This window comes from Podarcis gaigeae, assembly GCF_964106915.1.
Source record: "Podarcis gaigeae genome assembly, chromosome: 15".
Lineage (NCBI taxonomy): Eukaryota > Metazoa > Chordata > Lepidosauria > Squamata > Lacertidae > Podarcis > Podarcis gaigeae.
Window position 1 is genome coordinate 37,093,696 of NC_139692.1, and position 12,766 is coordinate 37,106,461.

The 12,766-nt window shown below is 48.1% G+C and overlaps 1 protein-coding gene across 16 annotated transcripts in view; it reads right to left on the reverse strand.

The window, feature by feature from the left end:
* Positions 1-12,496, reverse strand: part of SGSM2 (small G protein signaling modulator 2) — an 81,189-nt gene extending 68,693 nt beyond the window's left edge. For 7 of the 16 annotated variants that reach the window (XM_083714368.1, XM_083714369.1, XM_083714382.1 and 4 more), the window contains exon 1: positions 12,119-12,496. In XM_083714368.1, coding sequence (XP_083570494.1) covers positions 12,119-12,175 — 57 coding nt within the window. In that variant the 5' untranslated portion in view covers positions 12,176-12,496. The remainder of the gene's footprint in view (positions 1-12,118) is intronic. The other 9 variants (XM_083714373.1, XM_083714378.1, XM_083714372.1 and 6 more) reach the window with 2 other exon arrangements.
* Positions 12,497-12,766: the final 270 nt, after the last annotated feature.

A 12,766-nucleotide genomic window follows, 5' to 3' on the forward strand; every position in this document is an offset into this window, starting at 1 on the left:
TATTCTGTCCACAGAGCTACAGTTGCCCAAAACGGTTAAACAATCAATCCCTTTTTCCTGGGGAATTCTGTTTTGGGATGGGAGCATGACAGCTGGAAGCTCCAAACATCTGGAGGACACCCAGTTGGCGAAGTGTGTTTTAGAAGGACATGAAAACACAGCTGGAGTCTGTGCTTAACCAGTTCTGAGCCCAAGCGCTTGCTGCACAGGGCACTGAAGCCTGTCTAGGGTGTCTATCCGAAAAGGAGGAGGCAGTGAGGAGTAAAAACACTGCAGGATAAATCCTATGGGTTTCTCAAAAACAAGCCATTTGCCAGATGACTCTCGTTTCTTTGTTTCTCTCGTTTCCAACCAGTGCAGCATCTTAATGTAGTGATTTCCTCCTCTGCATCCCTTTCATAACTCTATTTTTATAAATCATTTGTCCATCCATAGTTCAAATTTTTACTACAAGTTTTCTGTCAATCCTACCAATGTATGTAACTCTTTACAATAGCTTTTCAAATAAATGATAAACTTTCCCCATTCTTCCTGGTTTCTAATTCTGCCTGTAAGCTTTGCCATCTAGATGTCGTTCATCAGTTTTGTCTGCCACTCTTCTTTGGTCGGAGTTGTAGACCCTTAGGATCATCTAGTCCAACCCCCTGCAAAACACAGTCAGTCGCAGCAAAAGCAGCATGGCTCCATCAGTGCCGGACTTCTGTATAAGCTAAGCAAAATCCCTTCTTTTGGCTGCTGATCCCTTATTTTCGAGGCTGCTGGTCCCTTATTTTCAAATCTGTAAGTTGACAGCTATGTGCCCAGCACAGCTGACTCACTGCCACAAAATGTGTGGGCAGGCCGGAGAGGCAACAGCGCTGTGTGTTGTGAAGGCCCAGCCAGCCGTGGATCTGATCCAGGAGGACACGAAATCAGGACAGAAGCTACATTGCCGAGCAGAAGGCAGATAGCAGTCGCCAATACACTCCAGGCTTGGAGTTTGGTCGATCAGGGAGAAATCCATCACTGGAAGCCACAGAAGGATGGAAGAAGAAGCAGATTTTGAAGGCTCAAGTGCTCTTGGCTAGGGGCTGCAGAGGATTTTGGTTGGACTTACTCTGCCATCGAGGAAGGAGCCAAGAGTCACACAGCCAAAGTGGACAAGCTGGCCCACAACCAGCACACTTGGAAAGCAAACACGGTTCAACCTGCATAAAGGCGAAAGGCTATTGGGAAATTATTTTATAATGAGTTTTTTTAAAAAAATGTTTAAAGTAATGATTCCCAAGAAACCTGAGGCCTTTCTGTTAGGTGTAACTGGTCCAGAGCTTTCGAAGGAATAGTTTTAATTTGTTTAAGTATGCTACAACGGTGGCAAGAATAGTCTATGTGCAAAAGTGGAAAGAAGAAGTCCCAGCGAAAGAAGAACAGATACGAAAACTTATGGAATATGCAGAAATGGTGAAACTTGCCGGAAAAATAAGAAATCAAGACAACAAACTTTTTTTATAAAAAAAAGAATGGAAATGGTTTATTGAATATTTATAAATAAACTGTAAACAGATAAGAACATTGGCAGGATTATTGTAATAACCTGCAGTTTTATAAGAAAATATATTTAAAGTAGATGAATAAATGAGTAAATTAAGTTAATTTGGAAAACGCAGAAAATGCAAAAAATAAATTTAAGGAACTGCAGAAAGAGGGGAAAGGCAGTCGAGCTTTGAAATGTTAAAATGATTGTAAAATTGCTGAAATGTATAAAATTGAAAATCTTAAGTAAAATAAAATAAGTTGAAAAGAAGAAGTCCCAATGAAAGAAGATTGGCTTATGAAGATGAAATAAACTGAGATGGCTAGACTGACTGATAGAATCAAAGAAGAAAATTTATTGAAGAATGGAAATATTTCGTGGAATATTTGATTTTAAAAAAACCGTGATTATGTTAAAACATATGCAGGATTTAAAGTATAGCAACAGATGAGAATTGGTAGTTTAATGTTAGAATTAATGTATAAGATAGGTAGAATATGAGAAATATAGCAGTTTTATATGGTAAGAAAAGAACACCATGGAAGGCTGATGGGAAGTCAAGGGATATGAGAGATTTGCTTTGATTTGTAAAATCTTTAAAAAATTAATAAAAAGATTATGAAGAAGAAGAAGAAGAAGAAGAAGAAGAAGAAGAAGAAGAAGAAAGCAACCACGGTTCAGAGATAGAGAACCTGCTTTGCAAGAAGACAATCCCAGGTGTGCAATGCCCATTCATCTCCAGTTAAAAGGATCTGCCTGAGACCCCAGCGAGCTACTGCCTGTCAGTCTCAATAATCTATCTATTCTATTTATTGTGTTTCTATCCCACCTTTTCTCTAAGGAGCTCAAGGCTTATACAGATTGAAGTTGAATCCTGACAAGACAGAAGTACTGTTTTGGGGGACAGGGGGCGGGTGGGTGTGGTGTAACTGTGCCACTAAAGGACCAGGTGCACAGCCTGGGAGTCCTTTTGGACTCACAGTTGTCCATGGAGGCACAGGTCAATTCTGTGTCTACCAGCTCCATCTGGTACACGGGCTGAGACCCTACCTGCCCGCGGACTGTCTCGCCAGAGTGGTGCATGCTCTAGTTATCTCCCGCTTGGACTACTGCAATGCGCTCTATGTGGGGCTACCTTTGAAAGTGACCGAGAAACTTCAACTAATCCAGAATGCAGCAGCTAGACTGGTGACTGGGAGCGGCCACCGAGACCACATAACACCGCTCCTGGAAGACCTACATTGGCTCCCAGTACGTTTCCGAGCACAATTCAAAGTGTTGGTGCTGACCTTTCAAGCCCTAAACAGCATCGTCCCAGTATACCTGAAGGAGCGTCTCCACCCCCATCGTTCAGCCCGGATACTGAGGTCCAGCGCTAAGGGCCTTCTGGCGGTTCCCTCACTGTGAAAAGTGAGGTTACAGGGAACCAGGCAGAGGACCTTCTCGGTAGTGGTGCCCAGCCTGTGGAACGCCTTCCCATCAGATGTCAAAGAGATAAACTACTATCTGACTTTTAGAGGACATCTGAAGGCAGACCTGTTTAGGGAAGTTTTTAATGTCTGACGTTTTATTGTATTTTTAATATTTTGTTGGAAGCCACCCAGAGTGGCTGGGGAAACCCAGCCAGATGGGCAGGGTATGTATGTATGTATGTATGTATGAATGAATGAATAAATAAATAAATAAATAAAATTAGTGTTAGCATTAGGGTTCATGGCCGAGAGGAGATTTTAACCCATGTCTCCCTCTAACCACTACACTACACCAATAAGGCTGTGATAGATGGACAGACAGTCTGGCTTGCCATAAGCTAGTTTGCTACGCCTCTAAGTTGCTCCATCCTTGGTCAGATTTGTCTTTTTTCTGATAGCACAGGCCATCTAGAACGGCTCAGGCTGGAGACTCCAGAACAGCAGAGCTCAAATATTGCTTCAGAAACCAGTGGCTCCGAGGGACCAGGAGTCACAAGATGGAAACAGAACCTCCTTGTGCCAGGAGATACTGGCCTCCTCTTCTGCAGGGGCTTTTTGTTCTTTACGTCCATCTGGGGCTGCCCCATGGGCAAGTCCTTCACTGCCTCAAATCTCCGGCCTAGTTCCCTGAAGAAGCCTGACTTCCCTGCTGCAGCCCCTCTCCAAGGACCATGGCAAGCACCAGGAACGCTTGCAGAAAAAGGAACCTGAAGTGAAGTGGGCTTTTAAAGCCTGTTGAAAATCCTGAACTGATGGGGCCCTATAGAAAGAGGTCCCTGAACGACTAGGGCCACGCCTGCCCCATACATCTGAAGCAGTGTTATAACCCTTTAAGCAGTCCTGGTTCCTCAAGCCACAAAAATCCTGGGGTCTGTCGTTTGTTAAAGGTGCTGAGGGATGCTAGGAGACCCCTCAGCCCCTCACAAACTCCCAGAGTTCCCCCAAAAGAAAGAATGGAACTGTATCGGGTTGTCTTTTGACTTCGAAAATGCGGGCAGTTCTGCCGGGACGCAAGCCAGTTCTCGGAGAAGTGGCAGGAGGCAAAAAGCTTGGCACGTTGACAAGCAGGAAGCGAGAAGGAGTGGAAATGGGCCTCTAAGTGGCATCGCTAAGGCAACACCTGGGCAGCCTTGTTGAACTATGGGGCGGCCCCCTCCCTGCTCGCTCGAACAAGCGGTGTTGTCTTAACCAGCTCCATTCCCTGTTTGCCTTGGCAGAAGACCCAGAAAGCACTGTCCTGAGATAATATAGATTTGTGCATTGGGGAAGGGCCAGGTTTTGAGGGGAGCGAGCAGAACAGAGGCAAAGGGCCAAGAGACCGAGACACCACGTGACAAGCAAGGGGACTCCATGTGGCAAGCCAGAGATACCACGTAGCAGGCAGAGACACCGCATGGCAACTGGAGACGCCACTTGGCAAGTCAGAGACACCTCATGGCAAGCAAGATACTACATGTGGCAAGCCAGAGACACTGTGTGGGAAGCCAGAGATACCATGTGGCAACCAGAGACTCCATGTGGCAAATCAGAGACACCACATAGCAGGCAGGGACACCACGTGGCAACCAGAGATGCCACATGGCAAGCCAAAGACTCCATGTGGCAAGCCAGAGACACCATGTGGCAAGTCAGAGACCCCTTGTGTTAGGCAGAGACCCCACATGGCAGCCAGTTCCGGGGGCAGACAAGAGCTCACTGCAGACTAGAAAAGTCAAGAGAATCCTTATGAAAGAAAGAAACGGGAGCAAAAATTGCCGGTGGCTGATTATTCACCCCGTGCTCAGAACTGAAAACGATCCAGCACAAGTTTCTCTGTGCTTGGGAGTCTAGAGGATTAGCCATCCATCACTGCAAAGAGGGAAGCAACAGCAACAAGCAAAATGTCTCCCAGATGGGCACAAATCCACCAAGCATATTCTAGTCCAACTGAAACCGCAAAATGCACATTATGTCGGGGAGGACTGTGATAGATCACACCTCCCTGCCCTCTCATCGAGGATGGGAGAATTACTCAGTGGTAATTCTCATGCCACCCTTGGCATGCTGGCAGTATTTCTGATCATGGGAGGGGGTGCCCCCCATACCTAATTCCAGATCTAGAAACGTACCATGCATTAAAACCGCAAAAGTTTTAAGATGCTACAGGCAGTGAAGGAACACAATCCATTCTCTCTGAATCAGATGCAGGTTGTTGGAGACAGTTGGGCATTTTTGCTTTGCTTTGCTTTGAACAAAAAACCTGTAAGAGACTTTCGCTGCCGCTCCCCCAAACTTCCAACCAGCTAGAGAATTATGATTCTGCCCTGAAAAACTGCCTGGAGATGCAGTTTGAAAAATGGGCACCATTCCTTTCATGCCCACACAGACCTGAGCACAGATGGGGTCTTACATGGGAGGCCCTGAACCCACTCCAAAACAGACAGAAATCCATTTAATTTAGCTAATGGCTTCCTAGCTAATAGGATCTTGCTGTCCTGGATATAGGGAAGCCTCTATTAAAATTTCAGCACCTGGCGAAAACAATGAAATCAGGGAAGAAGAAACATGGAGGTGTTTCTTTCCTGTGTAGTGAAGAGAAAGCGAGATACTAGGGCAAAATGAGGAATAAATAAGTGGTTTTTTAAAACAAAAAAGCTTACTTGTTTTAATATGACAGATTATTATAGGCTATGTTTTACTCTTGCTTCATTGATTTTTGTGTGCTGCTTTGATGATGATGATGATGATGATATACCATCCTTCATCACAAGATCTCAGGGCGGTTCACAAGATCTTTGACCACTTTATTCAGGGTGCTGGGAACTATAGCACTGTAAGGGTTAAACTACAGTTCCCAGTATTCTTTGGGGGAAGCCATGTGACCTTGCATAGAAAACAGGAGCAAACAGGAATTGGAATTAAAATCAGGGGAGCCCCACAACAAAATCCCACAGTGCAGAATGCCCTTGTTCATGATACTCCAATCCATTCTCCCTCCTGATTTTCCATTCCCTACCCACTGCAACCATCAGGTGACAAGCCAGGACTGGCAACTTGAACCAAGCCTGGAAACAAATTGGCATCCAGTTATAATGGTGACTTGCCAAGTCTCAAAGCTGCAATGGCAATAGAAGCCAAACATGATAAACTTTCCGGTTCAGGGTCCAGACTCTAGACCAGCCTTTCTCAGCCTTGGGTTCCTAGATGTTGTTGGACTACAACTCCCATCTTTCCTAGCCAGCATGGCCAGCAGTGATGGATTATGGGAGTTGTAGTTCAAGAGCATCTGGAGAACCAAAGTTGAGAATGGCTGCTATGGGCCTATAAGCCCATCAAGGATTTGGGGTCTACACTAGAGTAGATATGTGAAGGCCCAGAAGGATGTGGGAGAACACAGACCATTTTGTAGTCATGACTCTCTGCTCAATGCCTTCACACCTCTAGTCTAGACTCTAGTTTGACTATCATCCAGCCTGGAAACCCCCGCCCCCCAACTCCCCAATGATTTTGGTGGAGAAAGATAGACATGGCGTTGGGATAAGCAAAGATATAAAGTACCCAGTGCCACCCTGTAAAGTGAGTGCTGGGGAGCAGTGCTAGAAACTCAGTTATATAAGCTAGGTACAAAATGGCTCCTTAAACCAAGGTTGCAGTCGCCAAAACGGAATGTCTAGTTGCCATTTTGGGGCAAGATGGCTGTAAAGTCCCCAGGTATGCATCTCCAAATGGTGGAGATGTCAGGCGCCATCCTGGTGTCCAGGTATCTTCACTTGGTTGTAAATGGTCAATAAAAAGGTAAAGGGTCCCCTGACCATTAGGTCCAGTCACGGACGACTCTGGGGTTGCGGCACTCATCTCGCTTTATTGGCCGAGGGAGCCGGCGTACAACTTCCGTGTCATGTGGCCAAAATGACTAAGCCGCTTCTGGCGAACCAGAGCAGCGCACGGAAATGCTGTTTACCTTCCCGCCGGAGCAGTACCTATTTATCTACTTGCACTTCATGCTTTTAAACTGCTAGGTTGGCAGGAGCTGGGACAGAGCAATGGGAGCTCACCCTGTTGCTGGGATTCGAACCGCCAACCTTTTGATCGGCAAGCCCTAGGCTCAGTGATTTAACCCACAGCGCCACCCGCGTCCCTTTAAATGGTCAATAGTCAGGTGGAAAAGGCACTTGGCTAATTTCAAACACTGCTGATGAGGGGGAAAGCTGTGCGGAAAAGCGGTGGGTGAGAGTAGCTCCCTGGCCAAAAGAAGTTTGACTACACTGGACCCCTTCCCTGCACAAAGACCACCTTTTGCACTCTTCTGGGAGTTGTGGGTCTGGGAGTTGAGTGGTCGCCCAGGGTCAAAGCTGGATCGCCCATGTCGATCTGTTTCAGATTTGCAGAAACCCATAAATCAGCTGGAGAAAGACCAGCGAGCTTCACAGCACTTCTCATCAGGACAGGCTTCCCCACAGAGGAGGTAAACGTAGGGAGGCAACTGAGCCAAATTTCTCGAGACATTTTACAGGCCTGCCTTTCTCTTAAAGTCAAGGAAATAAATTGCTTCCCAGTGGGAACAGCAAGCAAGGCCGCCAGAAAATCCAAGCCAGCAAATAAGTTCTTAAATGTTCCCCCAAGGACGAAGATTTACCTGAAACGGATCGGTTTGAGGCAGAGAAACATATTGCTCAGGAAAAGGAACTCAATTTTAGCAGTTTCCCAAGCAGGGCAAGGGCAACAATTTGCCGCACGAAAAAGCCTAATTTACTGCTTCGGCGCAAAAAGATGCAGAGAATTAAATGCCACAAGGGAAAGGGGGAAATCAGAGTACACTTTAGCAAGCGAAACACATCTGCGTGGCCAGGAAGTGGTTTAAGCAAAGGTGGGCTGGATGTTCCCATAAAGGAAGCTTCCGGACCCTTTTGAGGGGGCAGGTTTGCCATCAGCAACAGGCACTCGGGGCACTACTGCCCTTCCAATGCCCACTGCCAGCGTTTGCCCTGAGACCACTTTTTCCTAGCGGTCGGCTGCCATTTAAATTTCCTAAAAATGGCCACCATGTAGTGTTGTACCAAGGCATTGTGGGATATCTAAAAGCTCCTCGGGTCCTTTTGCATGGCGGGTACAACTTCTATAATGCTGCTTTCTTGGCTGGACGGAGGGCAAAGAAGAGTGTGGAATAAAATTAGCTTACTCTGCTAGAAGGTAAAACTCACATTTATTGCTCCACCCACTTTTGCCTCTGGCCCCACCCACCAGGGCACATGGCCCCCCAATTGGCCTCCTAGAAGGGAGTGCGGCCCCCAGGATTCCCCAACTTTCCTGTTTGTCTACCTATCAGGAAGCAGGGGTGTGCAGAAAACTGTGTCTCCAAGACACGCCTCGATTGCTGGCTGTATTATATAAACCTTTATAAAACCCTCCATAAATGTAGGGAGGGGGAGGGAGGCAGAAGTCTCCTGGGAACCTGGGTGCAACTCTGCCAAAAACCTGGACCGCCCTGGGCCTAGGAGGACCCCGGAGAGTTGCACATATTCGGCAACTGCTTCATGAACTGCTGACAGCTGCCATCAGGCAAGCCATCTCAGCAGCCCGGAGAATCTCATTAATACACACAGCCTTGATTTCATTGGTCTGACTCGCTGCCATGGGCACAAGCTGGTTTCAGAAAGGGGATGCGTACAGGCAAATTCATGAAGGAGGAGAGGACTAAGAATGAGCCATAATGGCTGCGTAGAACCTCCATGTCCAGAGGCAGTCTACCTAGAATCACAGAATTGCAAGAGTCGGAAGGGACCCTCAGGGTCATCCAGTCCAACCCCATGCAAGGCAGGAATCCAAGACAGACTTCTGCTTAAAAACCTCCAATGGAATCCACCACATTCTGAGGGTGTCTGTTCCACTGTCGAATGGTTCTTCCTGATGTTTAGTCAGATTCTCCTTTCTTGTAACTCAAAGCCATGGGTTCGAGTCCTACCTCTGAATTCCAGCTTGCTGAGGACACCACCAGTAGAGGGCTGAAGCTTCAGAGCCCTTCTTGGGGTTTTCCCAGAGGCTTCTACAGTAACCGGCCACTGTGGGGCGGCGGACTTAATAGGACTTTGGTCTGATCCTGCAGGACTCTGCTCTTATTAACGACAGCTAGAGATAGAGTCTGTGTGTTGAGGAGCAGTCTACCCCTTAACTGCGTGAGTTCGATAGATTTGGCTTTAAATGCAAACCAAATCAACTTTCTTGCCCATCCCTAACTCTTAATATGGGTTGAGGGGGCCAGGACAGGGCTACTGGCTTCTTGCACTGTTTATGTGCTTGCCGGAGGTATCTAGTCAGTCACTCTGAGATGCTGGACTGAATGGACCTTGGCTTCCTCCCAGGCGAATTCTTCTTATGCCTTTAATCTCGATTTTCACATCTTCCTGGAGAGATTTCTGGCTTGCACGAAGTTGCCTGGGGTAGGCTATGAATTGATTAGCTGGATAGGTCAATCCGAGTTTTGATTGATTGAGTGAAAAGCTCCACCTTAATAAAAGCTCCGTCAGGAGAGCATGAGACTCTCGACCTCAGGGTTGTGGGTTCGAGTCCTGTACTGGGCAAAAGATTCCTACATCGTAAGGGGGTTGGACTAGATGGCCCTCGGGATCCCATCCGGCTGCACAATTCTAGGATTCTAAACATATTGGGCTACTCAGAGTAGACTCACTGAAAATATAGATCTAAGTCAGTCATGGCCATTAATTTCAGTGGGTCTACTCTGAGCACATCTAAACACTGGATACAACCAATAACATCTTTAAGATAATCATATTGCAATCCCTGATAAATCTGTGAGTGGAAGGGACTTGTGTGACTCTCTCACACAAGCAGCTTTTTCTAACTCTGCCTTAGGAAGATTTGTACCTCTCTCTTTCACACACACACACACACACACACACACAAATGGATGTGTTTTTGGGGGAACTTTTTTTTTGCACCAGCTAAAAAAAAATAACCTCCCCGGAAAAGATAATAATTCTTCTCTCCCTCCCATTTCAGAACCTCCGTTTGTCATTCATATGCAAATCTATGCAGCTCTCAGATCAATTAACTGATGGATTAGAACCCAGGTAGCTAATTCACAGCAGATCCCTTTAAATCAAGCTGTCTTGGCTACTTAACATGCATCAGGGGACACAGGGCTGGATGCGGCTCTTGCAATTTTTGAATGAATTCATGTCCCCGGTCCCCCCCCTCCACCAACACACTTCGATGAACACACACACACACATCAGCAAGGCAGAAGCATCTGCGTCACTGAGGACAAGGCAACTGATAAAGGGGTGGCGGAAGCGGAGAAGAGGAGAGAGAAAGCGTGGAGATGAACCCTCTAGAGCCAGCTGCCCCCCACCCCAAAACCAAAGCATCCATCGCCATCCTAGAAGCCCCCTCCCCACCGAAGAACAGATTGCTACTCTATCTCTGTGCAAGACTCACTGAAGGCAGGGTGTGTGTGTGTGGAAATGAGCTGGTGAAGACTTTTGGTGCTTTCAGCCAGTATGCCAGTATGCACACACACACCCCTCAAAAAAATGTATTCCAGACCCTCTCTTTTTACCATCTCCCTACCCACACAAATAAGCAACCTTTGCCTACAGGGGACAAGGCTTTCCAAAGGCATTTGCTCAGAGTCTGCAAAGTGAATCAGCCAGTAAAATGCCTTTATTGTCTCGCCTCCGGCCAGGTCACAATCCCCAACAGTAGGGCTGGGAACGTCCCCTGCCTGAAGCCCTGTTGCCAGTCAGTGTCGGCAATACTGAGCTAGATGGAGCAATGGTCTGAGGCTCCTTCCCTGGTTCTGCTCTGCTGGTCAGCCGCTCAAGTGATCTGCTTGGTATTAAGGCAGATCCCAGGTTTAGTGCAACACTGGAGCAATCTTCCTCCCTGAGAGCAATGTTGTTTTAATCTGTGAGATCTTGGGGGTTCAAAGCAGCCCCCAACACCACAACCTCTGAGCTGGCAGCTCCTGCGCCGGTCCAGACTTACAGAGGAGTTCTTCCAGCTATGTGTGTCGCGGTGGTGGGAGAACGGCACTCTGCACACACCCAGAGACACTATATCAGGCTGGCGACTGGTTACACTGCTGGTAGTAGGAAGGGGGAGGACTAATTGAAGATGCACCAGGGAAACTGCTCTCTTCACAGAGCCGAATGCTTGACAGCTGAGCCTGACAAACCCCAGGCTCAAATGCAAAACATCCCCAGCAGCTTCCAAACTGGGAGCAGGTTTGCTTGCTGGATGTTTCGAAAACAGAACCTAGGAAGAAAACAGATTCTAGAGTCTTAGGCCCCTAAGTCAAATCCAAGCTGTGGTTCTGTGTGCTCTTTACCAGAGAATCAGTCCCATTAAATACATAGTAAGTCCCATTAAGAATAAGGTTTAAGTCTCGCCTGCAGAATATATGTGAGAGCATGCACTTTGGGGGCACACACCCTATTCAAAGCACACACACCCCACAAGAATCCTGGGAACTGTAGCTCTGCAAGGAGTAAACTACAATTCCCAGGATTCACATGGGGAGGAGGTGCGCTTTAAATATATGGTGTTCACTGACAGACACAGAAAGAAAGAGTGTGTGTATGTGTGTTCATTTGAAATCCAAACATCACCTGCACTCAGTACCTTGCAATACAGAAAGTGAGCCTCTGAGCTTGCACAGAGTGCTTTTCCTTCGCCATTCGATAAACAGGATATATACACACATTTTTCCACCTGATCCCCAATTCTGGGCTGAGAAAGCGGGAAGGGTGGGTGCTGACCCCTCCGACCCACCGCAACCCCCAGGGGGCAGGCATGGCTGCCCAGAGACCTTTCTCAAAGCACCTTCTTGGTTCTTCAAAAACAAACCAAGCCCCCTTTCCGCACCCGAGACGAGCTCCGGCACCCCTGAACGAAACGCCCCACAAATGCCCACAAACAAACCCCGGAATTGGGGTGAGAGTTGGAAGGGGAATCTATCTGGCGACGTGGGGGGGGGGGGCGGAGAGACCCAAAATGCAAAGGAAGACTCCAGAGGGAGAGAGATGGGGAAAATGGAAGATGGAGGGATCAGTCTCTTGGGAGGGAACGACCCCCCCCAAAAAAAAAAAATGTGCAAAAAAAGTGCTCAGGACCCACCGACCCCTCTCTCTCTTACCTCCTTCTTCACATTCCAGAGCAATTTTTCCTTCACTGCATCTTCAGGGAGACTCATGGTGCTTCCTGGGCTGAGCGAGGGAAGGTGGCCAAAGGGAACTCTTTCCAAAAAAGAAGGAAATATAGAGATCAATCGATATAGAGGTTAAAAAATTAAAACCCAGGCGGCGATTGCAATCCCTGCGGCCGGTGCAAAAGGAGAGCGATGGGCGCTTCCTCGATCCGGCCCCAGCAGCGTCCCCCGCGCGGCCCCGCCAAACCTGCGCTCCGCTCGGCGCTGCGGTTGCAAGAGGGCATTCCCTCCAGCGCCAGCCATCTTCCGAGCCCGCCCCCACATTGACGTCAGCCGAGCGGGGCCCGCCTCCTTGGCGGGGGGGGGGGTTCCTCGCTGGGGTGGGGGCGGGGAGCCGGGAGGAAACGGGAGGCGCGGCGGGGGGGGGGGCATTATTTGGTAACAATGTGCTTTTGTGAGGGCGTGTCGCGGGGAGGGGGGTACGTTGCGCCTGCCTTACAGTGAGCTTGGGTTTTGCCGGGGGAGGAAGGAGACGAGAGGGATCCGGAGCATGGGCAGAGTTCTCGGACGCGCGCTTGCACACAAACACCCGCCGCCTGCCGCTTCCATGGGTTTGGGAAGCTGATCCTCCAACAC